Raw genomic sequence first — 22,447 nt, 5'->3', positions numbered from 1 at the left:
CACATATAATGTCCCACATTATTAAGGAGTTACTCCTCTTATTACCACATGGTTTTAAGGTGGAACCTCTTTAGACTTGTGGAATGAACTCTATCTTTTAATGGCGGAAACGAACTTGTATTTAACATTAAACAAATTTGTTCCTTTGATTTTCTCCTTTAATAGGGCTTTTATTAGCTAATTAGTTAATGGAGATGCGTGTTAGTTCTAGATTTATTGTTTATATGGACTTTTTTCCCTTTAATAGGCTTGACTTGCTGCAAAAAAAACTAAACAGGGTTTGACTTTCTAACCTCTGAATAATTGAGGTAATAAAAAATGGCAAAGTAATAAAGGTTACATGTAACTTGAAACAAATTATTTGTATCGTAACTAATATATTTTTTTTAATTACATACTATATATGTAAATGTAAATTAGATTACGTACTATTTTTTAATTTTAATTTTTCAAGATAAATGGAAGGATAAGATTTATGGTTAATTCATATATACAAAGTTTGAAGCTGTTCAATTATACTCCTCTGTAATTTTTTAAGGGATACACTTGCCTTTTCCGGCCGTATTTATTTAAGAGATACACTTACCATTTTTAGTAATTTATCAACCCCACAATCTAATTAAATAATATATCTACACCCCATCCCCACCCCACACTCCCTAAAATGACATGGTCCCCACTACTTTTTCTTATTAAAATATCTACTCAACCCCACTTGTTTTATTACTTTATTTCATTCAATTCTTTTTCTTAATACCCGTGCCCGACCAAGTGTATCTCTTAAATAAATACGGAGGGAGTAGAAACGATTACTGATGACTAAGTTCAATATGTAGGATTACTAGCCTACTAGGATAGGAGTGTGTACAAATGAACCTTGTTTCCGTCTTCAATTTCTTTGAATTATTCAACAGTACTTCTATTGGATTTGCAATTTTTTTCGACATCAGTTAAAACATGTATTAAACGAAATAGAATTAAGACTTTGTTCTCTTCACCTTATTCTTATTGCTTATTAGGTCATACTTGAAACACCAGACCAGTTCAGCCACCCCAGATCAGACAAAGCAAAAAACATTCACATAAAACATTCAGATCAGATCAGATCAGACAAACCATAAACTAGAAAAATCAAACCAGATCAAGTGAAGAGAACACGGTCTTAGACACTACCTAGTTTCGAGGGCCGCTCATCATTGCTTAAGACCCTTACACCCGAAGCAAGTAAGATGATTAGATGAGTTCCACTAGCTCTTACTTGCATGATTACGTATGTATAAACCAATTACTACGTACAATGCAAAACTTTAAAAACTACGGAAATTGGACTTGCTATTAAATGCAGTAAAATAATACAAGTAATATTTTTGTTCAACTACTACGTTTGAACTTTGAAGAACTTAATATATTAATTAATTATTGAACAATTCAATGCACGTACTTAATCGGTTGTACTAGAGGCTGGCTAGTTGACTTTTTTCTCGAAACTTTGACTCTCACTTATTTCAGATTTTCAACTATCCCGTTAAGCTCACAATACGGATCGTGTGCTTTGATTTGAGCACACCAATTTGTACGGAGTACTCCGTATGATTTAAAAATAATTACTTCATCCGTTTGGTTTTAATTGCAATCTGTTTACTGTTCAATCCAATTTACACTCCGTATAAATTTGAGATGTAAGTGGATATGTAGTAAATTATAATCATGTCCCCATTTTCAGATATCATAAGGAGAAAATATGGCTTATTAAATATGGATGAGGTACTTTGGTAAAGTCAATTGAGTAAAGTTGTCAAAACAGAAAGATTGCAACTTAAAAGAAATGTCCCAATAAAAACGTTGTAAGTTTGTAACTGAAGAAAAAAAACGAAGGAAGTCATAAAACAATCAACATCTACAAGGAATGAACAAAGTTATGATTTGTGATTCAATATAATAGAAGAAAAAAAACGTCGCCAAAAACCTTACCATCAATTTAAATTTGGCAAAGTTTTTTTAAAAAAAGAAACATAAACTCAATTTTCATAAATATAAATTTAAAGTTCGAGGATTTCAGTAAGATAAGGAAAAATACCTTTATACCAATAAGTACAAGTAAAGAGTTTTCGAGCGAAAAGAATAAATGATTTGTTTCTTTCAAAACATTTAAATAATTAAGCATAACCCTTTAACCAAAGTTGACATTAAGAAATTCATGCAATTTGGGAGCCTCTATATATTAGAAAATACGCACTAGTAATCTCTACCTAGTAAATCAGACAAGGTTGGTGGATATGGTGGGAATGTCACCTTAGTTCGAGCCTTACCATTTGGCTTGAGGTTAGAATTTTTCAGAAATGGGGATTTCTTTACCTTCTTCTCTACTCTTAAGCGTTGACTTGCGTATCTAAGCTGGTCAGCTAGCTAATAGCCTAATATGCGAAAATGTAGGTTCAGTAGGATAATTTTCTTTACCTGCAATCCTATACTAGATAATAAGAATATCCTTTTTCATATAAGTCCTCCAAAACCCAAATCGAGCCATTCTACGCAATCCCTCCAAAAAGCATTCAAAATTGATCATATACTCGTATTTCGTATATTTTTATGTTAATATAGGCGTCTGAAACAAATAAATAATTATCTTACTTCTAAATATAGTATTATTTGACTAATTGATTATTTATTTAGGTGAAAATGACAGGAAAAGGCCAAGAAGCTGCTTGCTGGTGGCTATAACTATTAACTACTACTCCCTCCATTCCTTTTTGTTGTTCCCATAAGGAATGTTGGGGGGATTTTAAGAAAACTGGAATCTTGAGTTGTATTGGGATATGAGTAATGATTGGGTGTAAGAATAATGATTGTGTGTAAGAGATTATATATTTAAAATAAAGTAAGGAGAGAGAAAATATTAAAAAAATAATATAATTGGGAGATATTTTATTATTAATAACAAAAAAGCAGATTAACTTCAAACCAGAAAAATCAACCAAATTTCGAACAAAAAAATCAAGAAAAATCAAACTAGAAAAATCAAGAAAATTAACCAAAAAAACCCCATGAAATCGACAAACCAAACCAAAAAAACCCAGAAAATCGACAAACCCAGAAAACAAAAATACCAAGAAAATCATCAATCCCAGAATACCAAAATACCCAAAAAATTGACAAACCCAGAAAATTCAAACCAAAAAATCAACAAAAAATCAACCAAAAATTCGGAAAAAATCAACCCAAGATTCGACCAAATATAACCAAAAAATTCGACCAAGATCAAGGCAAAAAATCAACCAAATCAACTCAAAAATTCGACAAGAAATTCGACCAAAATCAACCCAAAAATTCAAACCAAAATCAACCTAGAAAATCGATAAAAATCAACCCAAAAATTCGACCACAATCAACCCAAAAAAATAACAAAATTCAACCTAAAATTCGACCAAAATCAACCAAAATAAATCGACAAAAATCAACCAAAAAACCATACCAAAATCAACCCAAAATTTCAACAAAAAATAACCCAGAAATTCGTAAAAAAAATCGACAAACATCAACCTAAAAAATTCGAAATAAGAAGGCAAAAATAAATTCAAACCAACGTGATCTCAATATCACGATTTTGAGGATTTGGAGGCCAAATTCGACCATGAAAACTCTAGATCTAGAGTTTTCATGGTCGAATTTCACCATCTAAAGCCATAATACGCATTCTACAGCTTTTTCCGGCGGGTGGTGGTGGCGGAGGTGTGGTGGTGGTGGCAATCTAAAATTTCACCTCCAGATCTTAAGAACAGAGATATTGTGGAGGAGAGAGAATCTTAGAGTTTTAAAAAATCAGATATTTTGGAGGAGAGAGAGAGAAAAACGTGAGAGTAAGATGGAAAATGAAGAACAATTTGGGGTTCTTGAGAGTTGCAGAGGTTTTGGAGGAGAGAGAGAGATAGAGCAAAATGAAAGGAGGAAGGAGAGAAATTAAGAGAGAGAGAGAGAGAAATGAATTTTGTCATGAATTCATGATAGGGACGGTTCAAATGGGTGGGGAAATGGGGAAGATTTAAGAATAAAATAATGAAAGTGGTGAAATTTAGGTGTGAATAAGAGTAGAATCTTAAGGTTTTTTGGTAAATAGTGGGGAATCTTAGGGTAAATTTGTAAAAAAACTATGGCCAAAAATAGTAAAGATTCAGTAGGGGAACAACAAAAAGAAATGCCAAAAAAGGAAATGGGAACAACAAAAAGGAAAGGAGGGAGTATAGTTTACCACTTGCGAGTTGCCAATTTTGGTAATACCAAAAATTACATGGAACTATTCAAAACTTGCATGCTTGGAAGCTGCTTACACGTTTTTTATTTCTTGAATTTGATCAACTTTCAACTACTATATAAACTCCATCACCATCCCTCCATTTCTATTCATCCTTATCTCTCACATTCTTTATCAAACACGTACATCTATTAAGAAACAAAGAAAGTATAACAATTCAACACATTAAAACAAACAACATATTTGTAATAAACCTAGTGAAAATGTTGAATTCGGTGTTTTGTATGCTTTTCTTCCTTGCCATGGCATGTATATCTTCTTCTACTGCTCTAAAGGTCGGTTTCTATCAACGGAATTGCCCCTCGGCGGAGGCAATTGTAAGGAATGTAGTCAATAACGCGGTTTCAAGGAATCCCGGATTAGGAGCTGGCCTTATCAGGATGCATTTCCATGATTGTTTCGTCAGGGTATGTAACTATGTACTATATGTTTTTTTCAACAATATCCTACTTAATTTTATGATATGGTCCATTATGTACACATTCTAAAATTTCCTCATTATAATTTTTCAGGGATGTGATGCTTCAATCCTACTTGATTCAACCCCCGGGAAACCGTCCGAGAAAGACAATGTAGCAAACAACCCAAGTATGCGAGGCTACGAAGTAATCGACGAGGCAAAGAAACAACTCGAAGCTCGATGCCCACAGACCGTCTCTTGTGCAGACATCATAGCCTTTGCAGCACGAGACAGTGCCTCGAAGCTAGGAGGGATCAACTACGCAGTACAATCAGGTCGACGTGATGGAAGAGTCTCTCTTAAGGATGACCCGGACCAAAACCTACCCGCACCCTTTTTCAACCTATCACAAATCGAACAAAGCTTTAAACGAAAAGGCCTTTCCGTAGAGGAAATGGTCATCCTTTCCGGGGCGCATTCCATCGGAGTCTCCCATTGTTCTTCCTTCACGAAACGACTTTACACCTTCAATGCCACTTACCCACAAGACCCTTCATTGGACCCCCGATTCGCAACTATGTTGAAATCCAAGTGTCCAAGTAACGCGCCTAGTAACGTTGATCGTACTGTTGTTCAAGATTTTATCACACCTAATAGGTTGGACAACAAGTACTACCAAAATGTGGTGAACAGACGGGATTTGTTAACCTCGGATCAGAGTCTTATGGCTAGCCCTAGCACCATGAGTATGGTGAAGAACTTCAATAGACAAGGCGGTGTTTGGGCTAATAAGTTTGGTAAAGCTATGGTTCATATGGGTTCCATTGAGGTTCTCACTGGTGCTCAAGGTGAGATTAGAAAGAGTTGTAGGGTTATTAATCATTAATTGTTAGTTTAGTAGTTGCCTTGATTTTCTTTTTCTCCCTTAGGATTAGAGTGCGAGTGTGGAGAGTTAATTCTTTGATTCTTTTGATTTACAATGCAAGTGTACGTATTTATGTTTGTTTAATTGATTCATTTGTAAGTAAAATACATATAAATGAATGAACTTGGGATTTTTTTAGCATTTCCTACGTACTGCTTACTTCCTCCATTTTTTTTTAATTGCACCATCTTGGATTTCACGCTTGCCAATGCACTATTTTAACCACTAATATCTCTCATTATAAATTTTAAAAAATTATAAAAATTTGATCATTTTAAAGTATATTTCGAGACTAATCTAACAAGATCCTACTTGAATATATTTTTCCTTACATATAAATCACAAAAAATAACTATATAAGAATATGTGAATAGTGCTAAAACCAAGATGGTGCAATTATAAAAAAATGGAGGAAGTATATGATTATGAATATGTTTTTTCAATAAAGCTAAGGGGTGTTTAGTATGAATGTTGGAAAGGAAGTGGAATGGAAATAAATAAGAAGGCCCGTTTACAGATATAATTCGAACCAATCCGACTAGCCAATTTATTCTAAATGGCCCGTCTTGGTTGCTTCGTGGATCCGTGGGCTAGTCACTTTTTTGCCACCAATCAGTCTGACCCAAGTCAAAATATTCTTTCTGCCCTAAGTTAAAACACAAGTATACAACCCTATAGTTAAAATACAATCCTAGTCTCCGTTTTCATTTGTTTTGATCAATTAATTTAGTATCAGATGAAGAACATGATTCTTTATTGCGCATATGAAATTATGGAGATATGTGAAATGTTTTCAGCGTATAAGTGTACTTAAAAGAACATAACATTATGATAAATGAGCATGAAATATCTTTATTGGTTTCGTGTGGAAAAAGTGAAAAAAGTTACTAAATAAGGTATGGGGCAAACAAATAGGGACATCCAAAAAAGGAAAATGGCCATTCTAATGAAACTGAACTATTCAAGATTTCAAGCTACAAATTAAGACAATGTACGATATTATCCACTCTATTTCAAGAACTTGTGTAGATACAGCTAGCTGTTGAGACACTGATATTGAATAACCATTTCTATACATTGAACACATTTTCATTAACTTTGTATTCCCATTTCTTAATGTACATTATCAAACCAATTAATCTGCACTTAAGTGCATGCTTACTTGTCTATATAAACACCACACAATTCTCCAGTTTTGTCCGACAATTTAACCATTTTCAACCTCAAAAACACTGATATTATAACACAATGTTGCAGTAAAGTAATTACCTTGTCCATCTATATATACTCTTCATATCTATCCTTAAAAACTAACGGAACACATTCGCAGGACTTATTAATGGCTGGTCTTTATCGATTCAGTGTAGTCTCGACTATCATAGTATATATACTCCCTTCGTCCCAAAAGATAGCCCCATAGAGGGAAGTTCAATTTATTAATTTTTGGGTGTAAAAAGTATACATGGATTGGTAAGATGAGTCTTTGAGGTGAGAGTTACTAAATAAGGTATGGGACAAACAAATAGAGAAATCCCAAAAAAGGAAAATCCCAAAAAGGAAAATGGCCATCCTAAAGAAACTGCACTATTCAAGCTACAAATTAAGACAATATACGATAATATTCGACCCTATTTCAAGAACTTGTGTAGCTACAGCTAGCTGTTGCGACACTGATATTGATTAACCATTTCTAAACATTGAACACGTTTTCATTAACTTTGTATTCCCATTTACTAATACACATATTAAACTACTTAATCTGCATTTACCTGCATGCTTTCTTGTCTATATAAACACCACACACTCCAGTTTTCTCTGACTATCAAACATTATTTTTAACCTCAAAAACACTGATATATAACACAATTATGCAGTAAAGTAATTACCTTGTCCATCTATATGTACTCTTCATATCTATCCTTTGTTTTCTTCGACTGAAAATGTTGACTTCTTCAGTCCTTCGCATGCTCTCCTTTCTCGCAATGGCATGTATGTCTTCTTCAGTCTCGTTGTCTTCGTCTCTGAAGGTTGGGTTCTATGAACAGACCTGTCCTTCAGCAGAGGAAATTGTGAGGAATGTAGTAAACAAGGTGGTTACAAGGAATCCTGGATTAGGAGCCGGTCTTATAAGAATGCATTTCCATGATTGTTTTGTGAGGGTATGTATACATGTAGCCTTATACATAGCACTTTTTAACTTGGACAATCCCATAATATGACAAAATTTGTTTTATGCAGTACAAACTAACTATGAATTTGACAAAAATATAATGTAAGTTAATATAATTCAAAAAATGGAAGAAGAAATTTCTCCAAAAATCAATAATTATCTTATATAGTATGGATACTTTCATGGTTCATGCACTGATACAAGTTTTTCAGGGTTGTGATGCTTCAATACTACTTGATTCAACTCCAATGAACCAAACAGAGAAGGACAACATAATAAACAATCCAAGTTTACGGGGTTACGAGGTGATTGATGAGGCAAAGGCCGAGCTTGAAGCTCGATGCCCACAAACAGTTTCCTGTGCAGACATCCTAGCCTTTGCAGCCCGAGACAGTGCCTTCGAATTAGGAGGAATCAACTATACAGTACAATCAGGACGACGAGACGGGCGAGTCTCACTTAAAGAAGACCCAGATCAGAACCTACCCTCACCCTTTAGTAACTTGCAGATACTCCAACAGAGCTTTGAAAGAAAAGGTCTTTCCTTAGAGGAAATGGTCACACTTTCAGGAGCACATTCTATTGGAGTCTCACATTGTTCTATTCTCACCCTAACACTTGATCCGAGTCTCACATTGGACCCTGAGTTTGCTAGAATGTTGAAATCCAAGTGCCTTAATGATTCTCCTACAAATGCTACTGTTTTTGAAGATTTTGTCACGCCTGATAAGTTAGACAACAAGTATTACCAAAATGTTATAAACAAGAGAGGATTGTTTATCTCGGATCGAAGTCTTATGAACAGCTCTGAAACTGCAAGTATGGTGAAGAGATTTGGTTGTCAAGGTGAAGTTTGGGCTGAAAAGTTTGCTGAGGCTATGGTTCATATGGGTTCGATTGACGTGCTCACTGATAGTCAGGGTGAGATTAGGAAAGACTGTAGGGTGGTTAATTAGTAATGTTTAGCTTTGGCTTTTGATTGATGAGCTATTCTAAAGCTCTGTAGGAAAACTAATTACGCGGAAATGTAGTTTATTAATCCATAAATGAATCTTGGAAGCATGGAGTAATTTACATCATATGATTACATGATTCATATTGATACTAGCTATACTATGACTCCTTTTCATTACTCCATATTACAAAATACAGATGGATGCATGAAACTATACATAAATAGAAGGCAAATTTGCCAAAAAGGACCTTTTATAACTCAAATTTTGCGAGAAAGGACCTTATATAATTTTTTTTGTGAAAACACACCTTAAAGTAATTTTTTTTGCGAGAAAGGACCTAAGGAAAGTTTCCGGCATTGACTGAGCTTTTTCGGCCATTGACTTGCACGTGAGCAACACGTGTGGCTTACGTTGGCTAAAGACATTGATTTTCCCGAGTCTTGAATTTTCAAACTTGATTTTATTTCGATTTTTTTTTTCAAATTTAGGTTTTAAAGCTTAGAATTTTGGAGGAAAGTTGGGTGTGATTAGCAAAAAAAAGTCACACGTGCAAGTCAATGGCCGTAAAAGCTCAATCAATGCCGGAAATTTACTTTTGGTTGTCTTTCGCAAAAAAAAAATTACATTAGGGTGTGATTTCACACAAAAAAATTATATAAGGTCCTTTCTCGCAAATTTTTTTTACATTAAGGTGTGATTTCACCAAAAAAATTATATAAGGCCCTTTCTCGCAAAATTGGGTTATAAAAGGTCCTTTTTAACAAATTAACATGTGATTCCCTACTTATAGCTATGTTATTTTTTTTTTACCCCGGTTAAAACATAAGCTATGTTATTTCTTCACTTAACAGAAAAAATAACTTTACATTTAATATTTTCATATGAGGGCCAATAAATTCTGACGATTGTCCAATTGTATTCACAATTGTTCAATTAGAGCTTGTAAATTCATCTCACTAAAAAATAAGTTCTAATCAAATCTAATAAACTTCAAACAGTAAGCTCAATGGTTTCAGGTGAATAGAATTTAGCTAAAGTACTGTACACAAAGCTAGTAAGTGCAATAGTCTTTAGGTGAAAAGAATGTATCCTTAGTCCTTACTCTATCGTCACTACTACTCCGTGTATCTTAAATAATAATACAATTCTATAATTGAAAAAAAAAAAAAAAACAACGCAGAAGAACTTCTACTCAAAAAATTTTTAATTGCAGACGAACTTTTAATCTAGAATCAACATCAATTCTAAAACAATATAGACAAGAATCTTCAAGTGTCAATATTTTGTGGAAGTTTAGATAGTAAAGCCCAAAGAATGACTAGTGCCAGCAGGCCCAACACCACGATGCAAGGATTTAAATTCAAAGGTCAGAAGGTTAACATCCAAAAAAGCATTTGGATAAAACATCAAACTAAATGTCTGAATATGATGAAAACAGAACTACAGGGACTGTTCAAACTTCAAAGAATATTGACATGAAAATGGTGTTATTTCTTTAAAAAAAGAGATGCAGAAATCTACAGAACAACGAGTCAACGACAACTAACCTGACTGAATCATTGCTCTTCGATATTGAGTATGTAGGTGAAAAACTCTTTGTTGACGCAATCAGCAGTTGACGAACTTTTTTGTAGCAACTTCCTATTATCACTCGGTAAGTCGTTATTGAGAATAAATCCAACTGTGTTACTAGTGACATTGTCGGAAAAGCAGCCCTTTCTCCATTTCCGGATATAGCTTCACTCATGAGGCCTTTAGTCATTGAATTCGTTGACCCTTAAATAGAGATTTGCTGCATCGCAAACCTTTCAGCCTCACACAAGCTGTCAAAAGCATTCAAAGAGACACACAGGTAATTGTAGCATGATTTGGTCACTGCCACTCTGCCAGGTTGGGAGAGCGAAATATATCTGCAAGTCACCATTATATAACATGTAGAATACAGATTAAGATACAACAAACCATCTAAATAGACAACAGATGATTTGCATATAAATGGACAAGAGATGATTTGCATATTTAACCTTCAAGACTATAACAAACCGTGAAAAACTTTGAGTGCTAAGTTGGGTTGTTGGTGGTGCATAGAAAACGGAGAAGAGGGAAAATCAATCCACCTAGAAACCATTTAGCATAAAGCCTGAGAAATTTAGCCTACCATTGCCAGAATTTCTCAGATAACACAGTGAGGAAAATCATGGTACAAGCATCAGTGTCATAGTTATTTAATTTTTTGGTAAAAAAAAAAACCAATACAAAGACACTAAACTCAAGCAGTAACAGATGGCATATCTCATGCAATAAGCCAACTTTTATTAGCCTATTAAAAGACTCAAGTCATTTACTTCCTTCTTAGTTAAATGTTCCTCTTCACCATACTTGCAGCAAAGTGAGAGGGTCGAATTCAAATAATACTACAACCATGTACAAGGACAGGAGCAAAATGAATAGAAGTATGTTAGTAGAGAACTGCATCAGACAAGTATAATATTCACTAACTAATTTGTGATATCAAACTCCAAAGGCTAGAAAATTACCACTGCTGTGATTCTCTGTTGCAGCAGCTCATCTTCCCTTAAACTGTTTGAGATTTTCTAGTTTTCCACAGAATACTCTAGGGAAGAATGTACCTGAGTATAAAGATTTACTTTTCATCCACCACGAGTCTTGGGACGTTTTATATGGATCAGTTGACTGTATTCCTGCAGTATAAGCAACACAGAAAATCAAAATGGAGTGTCATTCTTGTTTTTGACTAAAACACAAAGAAGAAAGTCAATGGTGCTCATCTAAAGTCTCTAGTACTCCTCACAGTGGCCATAATCTCAACTTCATGTCAATCAATGAACTTTTGCAGCAACCTCTTATTATTGTAGGAAATATGCACGATGACTCGATGAGCAAGGCTTTAATCTCAGCATGAGTCCTTACCAACCATAACCAGTAGTATAATGCACCTGGAATATCATTATTGAGAATAAATCCTCCAACAGCTGTATGATAGTGACACTGTTGTAAAAACTGCACTTCCTGTCCATTTAAGTCAGTAGCTTCACTCATGAGCCCATTCTTCCAAAAGCCATCAATCATTATACCAGTAATATATTTTACCACTAGGTTGCATACTCTTGAACAGAAGATCTGATAAGATATTTGCTGCATCTTTAAACCGTTCAGCTTCACACAAGCTGTCAAAAGCACTCATGGAGACAAAAGAAACAATAGCAAATTTTGGTCCATCCCAAGTAGTCATCTCTCAATAAATTGAGAGAAGCTGTGTATATCTACAATTTTCATTATTGACAGGGTTATTACCATGTCGAAAGAACAATTAAACCACATAATTAACCTTCATGGGTGGAACAAATAATGAAAAACAAGAGCAAAGAGTGAAATGAAGTGACTAGTACTGCAGATACTAGGCTTACTACCTAACTAAATGGGGATATCAAACCCAATAGACTGGAATGCTGGATATTACCACTGCTTCATTGCTGCAGCTCATATTCTCCAATTCTCCTACTCCAATTCAGATTTTTTAGTATATCGGATTATGCTCCAAGTATGATGTACATGGTTTCTACAGGTTTGTTTTGTCCGTATGGCTCATGTAACCCTTTGCATCTCTGCAGTCCAAACACCACAGATTTAAATTGGAGTGCCTATTTCAATGGTGCTCATCCAAATTTTTAGCACTCCCTGTATATTCCTATTAGTCATAAAGCAAATAACCAGGAAAGACAGAACAATCTTAACTTAGGACAAGGAATAGCATGTTCTTCATGAAGATACAGAAGAAATACAGAGCATTGAACTTCTACAGAACTCACAGAAAACCAATATTTGTACTTGTTGCCAAAAAAACAAATTGAGTAGTCATAGCAACATAGGAAAGACCCCTGCATAAGCAATTGATTACTCTAACAGAAAGATAAATAAGATACCTGGAGAACAACAGATCAATACCCAAGGTATAAAATATCTAGCAAACTTGCTGTCATCTAAATTCCATTCAGTTGATAAGCTTCTGATGTAGACCCTTGAACTAAGTTATCAGAGGACAAGAGGTCAACAAGTAATGAGGAAGTGTATGCATCAGCTTTAAATCCTTTGCTAAGCATGAGATCACGGTAGTATAATGCTTTCGATAAGTCCTTTTTGAAAACATATCTTCTGATGATCAAATTATAAGTGACATTATTTGGGGAATAACCGTCTTCCTCCATTTTTCTCAATATTTTAGCAGCTTCATTCATCAATCCCTTCTTACAGCAGCCTTTAACCATTATATTGTATGTTTCAAGACTAGGTTGCAGACCGTTCAACACAAGATCAGAAAAGAAATTTGCTGCATCTTCAAGGTGTCCAGCCTCACACAAGCTGTTCATTAGGATATTGTAAGAGACAGTATCAGGTTGAACTCCTTTACTGCCCATATCTTCAAGTATTGCTCGTGCCTCATCAAACCGTGCAGTTTTGCATAAGCCGTCAAGTAAGGAATTATACGTGACAACATTTGGAATAACTCTCTGAGCTTGCATTTCTGTGAACAACTGGTTTGCATGTGTAATTCTCCTGGCTTTACACAAGCCGTCAATTAGAGTACTATACGTAAAAACATCAGGTTTTATTCTCTTTAGAAGCAATTCTTGGAATAATTTGAGGGCCTTGTCAATGCATTTTAGTTTCACATATCCATTAATCATAGTATTGAAACTCAAAAGATCAGGCTCACAATTGTTTTTTTCCATTAGGTAACGTATCTTATTGGCACCTTTCATATGACCACGCCAACAATAACCATTGAGTAAAGCATTGTAAGTATCTATATCTGGAGTTAATCCTCGTTCAATCATAAGCTCTAGATTGGTGTGTGCATCATCAACACTCCCATCTTTACAAAACATTTCAACCAGCATGTTGTAGGTCTTAAGATTTGGTGCTATTTTGCTCTCTATCATTTCATCCAATACAACCTTAGCCTGTTCCCTACAGCCGGAATTGTAGAGGCCTCGAACCAAGGAGATATAAGTGACAGGATCAGGTTGAATGCCCTCAGTTTTCATTACAGAGAACAGGTCCAAGCCCTCTTTTAATAATCCTTCCTCACAAAGACTACCAATAACAGTGGTATATATGAGAAGGTTAGGCTTACAAAGACCTTCTGATTGCATTTTGTTAAGTAAACTGAGAGCGCCGGCATTGTCGCCTATCCTACAGAGCCCTTTGATCATTGCACCATAGGTAACAATGTCAGGTTTTAAACCAAGCTTAACAATTTTGTCCAATAATTGAACAGCTTGGGGAAGCTCATCACAGTGGATAAAGCCATTGATCAAAGTGGTAAAGGTAATACAATTTGGAGGATAACCAAGCTTAAGGGACTTACCCATAAGAGACAAACCGAAATCAATTCTGCCCAAATGGCAGTAACAATTGGCAAGAATACCCATAGAATACCTATCGGGTCGAATACCCGATAATTCAAGGTTGCTGGAGAGAGAAATAATGGTCAAATGAGGTTTTAGGTTTTTCAATTTGAGCATAGAAGTGAAGAGCTGATTGAAATCGATAACAGAAGGAAGAGGACGCAAGTAGATTAATTGGCGGAAGAGAGAAATTGGATGATTAAGATCAGTAAACCCTAATTTGCATTGATCTCTAACAGAATTGATAAATAGGTGACGATCATGAATAGCAACATGTATTGTACTAGGGAAAGGGAAATGAGAAAAATGTCTGGAATGAAATAGAAAAGGAGGATAAAGAGCATTACCGCCATGGAAGAAGGCTGCAAAAGCTTGAGGTGTAATCTTCATCTCTGTGTCTTCTCCTTTACACGGAGTATTGCAGAATGAAGGTATTGCTTCTGCTGCTTTCCTCTTTGATTTCTCAGTTCTCAATTCTCAGCGCCAAGTGAGACATTAGCAATTTCCAGTTGTAAATTTGTAATCATTTGAAAATTCCGACTTACAATATCTGCGAATTTTTTCTCTTTCCGTCGGCTGAAAAATCCTAACAATGGCGGTTTTCTCTCCCTCTCCTTCAGCTTCTCTGGAGATTCTTAGAAAGGGGGAGATAAGGAGGATATCTGTGAAGATTAAAGGTTTGGTGGTGTCTTAGGAGTAGACGAAGGTGGCGGTGGTGGTGGTGGCAGCGGTGGCGGTGGATGGGCTGGCTGGTTAGTAAATGAAGGTAGGACCGGCGTAGAAGGAGAAGGATCAAGGAGAGGGTAAGGGTCCTTTTGTCTCTTGACTGTTTTTTTTTTTCACTACTCCTTAATTCGTACTCCCTCCGTCCCAAAATTATCTTCCTGCTTTCCTAAACGAGCGTCCCAAAATTATTTTCCTGTTTCTAATTATAGATGTACGCCCTCCGTATTTTTTTAAGAGATACACTTGCCTTTTCCGGCCGTATTTTTTTAAGAGATACACTTGCCATTTTTGGTAACTTATCAACCCCACTACCTAATTAAATAATATATCTACTACACTTTATGACCCACCATCCAATTAAAAAATAATTTTACAACTACACCTAGGGGTGTTCATAAAAAACCGTAACCGCGTACCGTACCGAAAACCGAAAAAACCGACCTAAATGGGCGGTAAACCGAACCGAAAAAATAATATAAACGGTTACGGTAATCGAACCGGCAAAATTAACGGTTAAACGGGTCGGTTACGGTTACAATTTTTGACAAAACGGTTAACCGAATAAACCGAAATTTATTTTTTCAAAAAAATAATTCAATTTAATTTAGTTGGAGGTGACAAAATCACAAAATTATAGGTAAAGTATTTAAGTAAAAAAATGTTTGTTTGTGCACAACTAGCCCAATTAGTGTACTTATTTCTTAGGCTCTTAGCCCATTAGTCCTTTCTTGAAACAATAAGTATGTTACTTCGTACTTTTGTTTGAAGTTGATGAACTTGTGTAATTTTAGACATTGTTTACACTTATTTTTGTTTGACTTGATCTTCTATTTCAGATTGTTATTTTTTGTAAAAAAATAATACGATAAATGTGATCCAAAATAAAAATAAATAATTTAATAGCGGTTTATGGTTAACCGGGTAACCGTACCGAAACCGCGGTTAACCGTTTAAACGGTAACCGGTTTAAACGGTACGGTTACGGTTCATGAAAATGCCGAACCGAAATTTTCGGTTACCGAACCGAATCAAGTTTCGGGACGGTTAACCACCCATAAACACCCCTAACTACACCCACCCCACCCCCCACCTCCACTTGTTCAAAAAGACATGGTCCCCAATGTACTTATTTATTAAAATATCTACCCCAACCCCACTTCTTTTATTCTTCTTAAGACCCGTGCCCAACCAAGTGTATCTCTTAAAAAAATACGGAGGGAGTACTAACTTTTCACTTTACCCTTGTTTGGAACCACTAAAATTTAAAAAAACAAGGTTTTGTAACAAAAGGATGTCGTTGTGGGGTTTGCCGGTTTCAGACAACACGACAAAGTTGGTGATTCCGGTCCAGAGATAACGCCATCGGGTGGATAGGACGGAGGTGGAAGCAGAATTTAGTATTTTGGTGAGGATATCGTCTGGAAGTGAACTCAACATGTCTTCTTTCTGCCCTGTGACATTGTTCTCCATTGACAAAGCTCAACCGTCGATCTCTATGGAAAATATGATTTTTATATGACAAAATATGAGAGTAGGAAATTTTTTAATACTCGACCCGGTTTGACCGGCACAGAGTTTAAGGGACTTGAATTGACTTATTTAATTTAATAGGTAGTAGTTGATAGTGGGGTATTATTTTAATGTAGTAGTGGGAAATGTGTAAAGGGTGGGGTTGAGGGAGAGTATGGGTTGAATTTTTAATTATTTTTTGTATGGAGTAGGGGGTAGGTGGGTTAATAGGGGTGGAGTGAGAAATAATATAATATTGTTATAATATTTCCATTTTTAGAAACAGGTCAAGTATTAAGGGACGGCCCGATAAGTAAAACAGATCAAGTATTCCGGAACGGAGGGAGTATACAACATAATGTTCTAGGTGCCGAAAACCTAGTAGGAAACTAGAATAATCCATATACACAAAAATACAAGATATTTAGTTTCCTAAAATACATAATTCTCCAGTACTATACAAGAATATAACACTAGAGACTTAATATGATAAGGAAACTGTATGTTAACAAAAATAAAAAGATAAAATAAGGAAACAAATAGCTAGTTTTACAAAAAGATCAATAAATATTAAATATCCAATTTATTTTAGAATTAAATAATTCAATTAAATCACCATGTCAGCAAAAACAGCGATGAGCCGATGAGAGTAAGATTCCGTTGTTTCAGGCTGCCTGGACAGAGTAATAATGGTGGAAGTAATAATGGTGGAATAAGGTTGAAGGTGTTTTAATTTGAGAATGGCAGTGAAGACCTGACTGATGGAAGAGGGCGCAAAGAGATCAATTGATGGAAGAGGGAAAGTGGGAATTTCAAATAGGAAAACCCTAATTTACAATGTTCTCTAAGGTAGTGTTTGGATACATCATTTCATTTGAAATGATTCATTTCAAATGTGGAAATTCAAATACTGGAATTCAATTCCAAATTCTTTGTTTGTTAAAAACTAAGAATTTCAAATAATCATTTCAAATTCACCCCCTATATCTCTCACACAAACCAGTTACTAACAACAAAAATTAATCAACATATTCTAATTATACAATTAATTTCCCTTATTTTTACTAATCAATATTGCGGATTTCACTCTAAATTTCATCTCTTTCGATTCTTAAAGGAAACCTCCATCCCTATAAGTCCTCTTCTTTCTAAATCATTGATATTTCATGTGATTCTATTTTTTTTACAAAGAATATTTCATGTCATAACTAGAGCAACTGGAAGCTTGCAACCATTTCCTCTGGTCTGGATCTATATTCCAGTTTCTCTAATTATTTCATGTGATTAATTAGAGAAACAATCCAGACCAGAGGATATGGATTGTAACCTTTGACATATACGCTCCACACTGCAATTGAAGGGATAAACAGCTAGCAACGCAACGATGGACAAGACGGTTACAGGTGTGGATAGATGGTTATGGAGGTGGTAGTCGTGACCCGTGAAGACGGCGTTGGAGGTGATCGTTATGAAAGCGCGGTGGAATAGTTATAGAGGAGAGATTGGTTGCAAGCTAAGAGGGTGAGTGGTGGAAAATCAGGGGTTGAGTTTGGTAGAGGAGAGAGAAAATGGTGGCGGTGGACCGATGGTGGTCTTATCTGACTCTGTTCGTCGGCAATTGAAAACCAATAATGAACGATATAATACTGGGTAAGGAGGGGAGATAGGAAGAAGCGCATAATTTGAAATAACAAGATGTGAGGAGAGAGAATTAATGGAGGTTAAGAGAAGAGAGCCAATCCAGATCTAAGGTTAGAAGAAGGTTATCAATGGCGTTGATGAGTAGCAGAGGAGAGAGAAAGGAGAAGAAAGGCAGTAAGATGTCTCTGGATTTCAAATGACTTCATTTGAGCGTGCATTTGAAATTCTACATATTGGGTGTATTTCTTAAGAGACTTGGATTTGGCCCAAATCCAAATTCAAATCCTTCTAATTTCCAAACATGTCATTTGGGCCAATTTCAACATTTGAAATGAAATTCTTGTAACCAAACAGGCCATAACGGAATTGAGAACTACGTGATGAAAGTTGTTCCGGGTGTGGAACTGGGGGAGCCCTGCTTGGTGATGCTGTCCTGTCAGACAGAACGAACGTAAGCTAACCTCGGGGGTTTAACCGAGGAAACCCCCTCCGATGCCTAAGTCAGCAAATGAGATAATGTTCTAGAGAGAGAAAGTAGAGAGGGTTAAGAATTGTACTTGTATTGAACGTGTCCGCAAATGAATGGGGACGGCAGTATTTATAGGCGTACTATTCAGTACTTTGGCCTATTCAGATGTTGCCGCGTGTACGCTAGTGATGTACTTGTTGTTTGTCCTTTTGCTTAACGACGTATCTATGTTGTCGTCTAGCAGGTCGTTTCCCCGCAGACCTGAGGGTCTGTGCGGTTCTTGAGGACTTGTGGTACTTTCAATAGGTACTTCCTGCGGTTGCTTTGCTTGATCTGTCTTATCTGATGTCCGATGGTCTGCTGTGACATGGATGATCTGCTAGGTTACTTCTACTCCGTACAACTAGTCCCCAAGAGTAGGGCTGACTACTTGGAGTTAGACCTGCTCTTTCAGTGTTCTTTGGCTGCATCCTGTACAACTAGTCCCCAAGAGTAGGGCTGACTACTTGGAGTTAGACCTGCTCTTTCCGGTCATAACTTGCGCGATTGTCTGTACGTATATATATATATATATATATATATATATATATATATATATATATATATATATATATTTTTTTTTTTTTTTTAAACCGTCATGGTTTATTGCGCCCCACGTGTCCTTCATCCAGGTAGGTGACTCGAAGGGTCTTCAAATCTTGGCCGTTTATTTCTCCTTTTAAATACGGGTTTCAGTTACTTTCTTCTTCTCTCTCCTCTTTCTTACCTTCTTCATTTTCTTACTCTCCTCTAACTTCACTTTGCTTCGAACTTAATTTCGCCATTTCCCGAGTACTCTAACTCCAAGTTCTTTGCTTTCTTGTGTTTTCGTATTATTCCGGTGATTGCGCATCCGCTGGTGGTGGTGTTTTCTTCTGAAATTGTCGAGGTTTTCTGGGTTCGTGTTTTTCTTCGAGGGTTTCTAGTCCGCCATTGTTGAACTTCTTTCTTCGCCCTTCTCTTTTCCAGGTAATTCTTTTGCTTTTTCTTTGCTGCATTCTTTGGTTTTGCATGTACATTCAACTGTTTTAGTAGTTTTTGTGAGTTTTTTTGTGGTATGTGTTCTTTGAATGAAATGTGGGAGTGTTTGTGTTTTTTGGCTTCGCCATTTCTGCGTTTCTTGGAGTTTTTCGTCTTCTTCTTCCTTTTCTCTTCTTTTCTTTTTTATTTTTTTTATTTTTACATTACATGTATATTTTTGTGTCGTTTTGCTCTTTTTTCTCTGTCGTTTTGCCTTGACTTTTCTCCTTCTACCCTTTGTTTATTCTTCTTTCTTTCTTCTTTTTCTTTCAGTCAACCTGTCTGATACCTCTGATAGTGCCAACCCTAGTAGCCCTGGGTATATGAGCGATTCCTCCGAGCCATATTCTCCTTCTTCCCCTTCCTCTGTCTCTTTACCCTCTGATGAAGAGGCTAGGACAGTAGCAGAGAATAGAACTAAGTCTATGCATGATGTTATCTCTCGTTCTGAGCCTGCGGTGATATCTATCTCCAGTGGGTCTTCCTCTGGGGGTGTGTCCCCCGTCGCTGGCAGGGCTACGCCTGTTGTGTCAGGGCCTACTCCTGCCTTTCGTCAACGTCTTAGAGAACTGCGCCATGAACATTTGGCCAGTGCGGTTCGATTGAACCCTCCCCCTAATGCCCCTATTGGGCTAGACATCCAACCCCTGGCCGAAGTAGCTTGGTTGGACAGTTTTGATCAACTAGACGGCCTTTTATTGGGAGTACTGATGGGTCGTTGCATGTTTACCGCAGACGTTCTCCGATGGAAAGTGGTCCTAGCAGTGGTTGCGGCGACGCAGAGCATCATCCTGAGAATCCCATTCTCGAGGAGGTGGGGCTTCTCCGACCGTTTCCGTTGTATGTTGAGGAAGATCTGCCCGTTGGCTCGACTGAGAGTTATTTAACTCCTGAAGTTTCGTATGGTCCCTTAAACGCTGCGCCGGATGCGGATTGGCTCAAAGCAGCTCGTCAACATGATTATCCTGGTGTTGGAAGGGAGCTTTATGCTTTTCCCCCTGGATACGAGCTGGTTGTCCCCGCAGATGATGCTCGTATTACTGCTCCTCCCCCAGGTCATATTGGGTTGTATTCATATCATCTGGACTTTGGGCTGCGCTTTCCCTTGGATCCAACCTTGGCCAAATTCTTGAAGGCTTTTAATGTCTGCCTGGCGCAGCTTCATCCGTTTGCTATACGGACTTTGGTCTGCTACTTGTGGGTGGTGCGTTTCAAAGGCTTCCCTGAGACTCTCTCTTTGTGCAAACGACTGCACTGTATTCGAAGCAGTGATAACAAGGAAGGGAGCATTGGTTGGTTTACCACTTACACTGCTCGAGGCAAAATGACCTGCTTGGGCAACCCCACTGGGCAGAGGGATTGGAAGGGTCGATTCTTCTGGCTTCGAGTTCCCGCTGACTTTCCTTTGCCTCGTAGCTTTGTTTCTCCAAATGGCAAGATGGAGGGTGTGGAGGTTTTGGTTGGTCATAACTTGGAGGATGCTGCTTATGAGTGGTTTGACTCAGTAATTAAGCGCGACGCGAACGGAAAGGACGTCGGCCGTGCTCCTAAGAATTGGCTGCCTCAGTCGATGTATATTCTGCGGAATGATGTTCTTTCCGCTATGCACTTGTGCAACACTCATCCTCATGGTACATTTTTCTTTCTTTTTTGTTTTTTTTTTTTTTGTTTGTTTGTACTTAGCTTTTTTTATAGAACCCCTTGATATGAGCTCCCTGGGTTTAAATAACATTTTCTTATGTTTCCTTGTCCTGCTAGGTCGTCAACACCTTGATATGAGCTCCCTGGGTTTAACTGCTGATGGAACCCCCCAGACTAACGAGCCAGCTGAAGACCCCGCCAATGCTTACCGTACCATAGCTGATGTTGTTGGCGGACGCAGAGCAAGCTCTCGACGAACTGTTCGAGGGGGGAGTTCTGCTGCTAGTCGTACTGCTAGAGGTGGGGGTTCTGTGGCTAGCCGCACTAGCAGAGGGGGAGGCTCTGCAGGAGTAACCGCTGGGGCGAGCACCTCAACGCCACGTTCTGCCCCTGTTTCTCGGGCTACCCCTTCAATATCTGCCTCTGCTCGGCGTGGTCAGACTACACGGGGAGGGGGTAATATTGCGGGCCAACGTCGGCCTCGTCCTGAGACGGAAAGCGTTTCTGTTGACGTTACGCGAACTGCTGCAGACCAATTGCAATCTGCTCATCCTGACCAAGTCGTGAATTCCTCTATCTCCGAGCAGGTGGAGATCGTGACCGAGGAGCAGGACGTCCCTTTTGTGCAGCGCCCAGGTAAGCGCATTTGCACTGGGGAGGGTTCTCGCTCGCAGGAGCAGGCCCAAGCTTCTGCCCCTGCTAACCAAAGCACCGCTTCTCTTCCTACTTCATCTGCTTCTCTTGCTGCTTACTTGGAGGAGCAACTGAGGTTGCCTGAGTCTTCTGTTCCTGCTTTTGTGAATATTAGGAACGGGGAATTTCTGGAGAAGGAGGCCATTGATGTTCGCCCTGCGGTGAACCCTGAGTTGGCTGCCTGTTTCTCCCCTGCGCCGATTAGCGATGACATCTTCGTTCCTCACTGGGATGTTAGAGCTAACGAGTCTTTGTATGCCAGCTTCCCAGAGAAAGGCGGAACGTTGGCATACCGGATGTTGAAGGGGTTAACACTGCCAGCTGACCGCCCTCTTGAGCGTGTTTACACCCCTGGGGCTAACGCCTGCCAGAAGGTGCTAGAGGTAAGAAGCTTTTGAATCTATGCTGTTTTTATACTTAGCCATTTTTTGCATGTTTTTGTACTCAGCCATTTTTTTTTATTATTTGCAGGCTGGGGTTGCTGTGAAGGAGCTCTGTGACTTCTTTTTCTTCTATCAGA

The 22,447-nt window shown here is 37.5% G+C and overlaps 3 protein-coding genes across 12 annotated transcripts; 2 read left to right on the top strand and 1 right to left on the bottom strand.

The window, feature by feature from the left end:
• Positions 1-4,512: 4,512 nt before the first annotated feature.
• Positions 4,513-5,595, top strand: LOC110779681 (peroxidase 5-like). Its single transcript, XM_021984167.2, has 2 exons — positions 4,513-4,716; positions 4,822-5,595. The coding sequence occupies exons 1-2, from the start codon at positions 4,513-4,515 to the stop codon at positions 5,593-5,595; spliced, it is 978 nt and encodes a 325-aa protein (XP_021839859.2).
• Positions 5,596-7,265: 1,670 nt separating this feature from the next.
• On the bottom strand, positions 7,266-15,020 carry LOC110779679 (putative pentatricopeptide repeat-containing protein At1g12700, mitochondrial). Of its 10 annotated transcripts, XM_056827782.1 has the most exons (4): positions 11,872-15,020; positions 11,692-11,790; positions 10,308-11,462; positions 7,266-7,681 (listed from the first exon to the last, which is right to left on the bottom strand). In XM_056827782.1, the coding sequence occupies exon 1, from the start codon at positions 14,577-14,579 to the stop codon at positions 12,762-12,764; it is 1,818 nt and encodes a 605-aa protein (XP_056683760.1). In that variant the 5' UTR covers positions 14,580-15,020; the 3' UTR covers positions 7,266-7,681; positions 10,308-11,462; positions 11,692-11,790; positions 11,872-12,761. The 10 variants fall into 10 exon arrangements, with proteins under 10 accessions (XP_056683760.1, XP_021839853.1, XP_021839857.1 ...); XM_021984161.2 differs by having other exon boundaries at positions 10,308-10,670; positions 11,298-15,020; XM_021984165.2 differs by having other exon boundaries at positions 10,308-10,583; positions 11,298-15,020.
• LOC110779680 (peroxidase 5-like) lies at positions 7,541-8,885 on the top strand. The gene is made up of 2 exons (XM_021984166.2): positions 7,541-7,793; positions 8,017-8,885. Exons 1-2 carry the CDS (start codon positions 7,575-7,577, stop codon positions 8,758-8,760), a joined length of 963 nt encoding a protein of 320 aa, XP_021839858.1. The 5' UTR covers positions 7,541-7,574; the 3' UTR covers positions 8,761-8,885.
• Positions 15,021-22,447: the final 7,427 nt, after the last annotated feature.

The sequence above is a fragment of the Spinacia oleracea genome, chromosome 4 (genome assembly GCF_020520425.1).
Source record: "Spinacia oleracea cultivar Varoflay chromosome 4, BTI_SOV_V1, whole genome shotgun sequence".
In the NCBI taxonomy this organism is placed as follows: Eukaryota; Viridiplantae; Streptophyta; class Magnoliopsida; order Caryophyllales; family Amaranthaceae; genus Spinacia; species Spinacia oleracea.
This window is presented reverse-complemented; position numbering and strand designations above follow the sequence as displayed.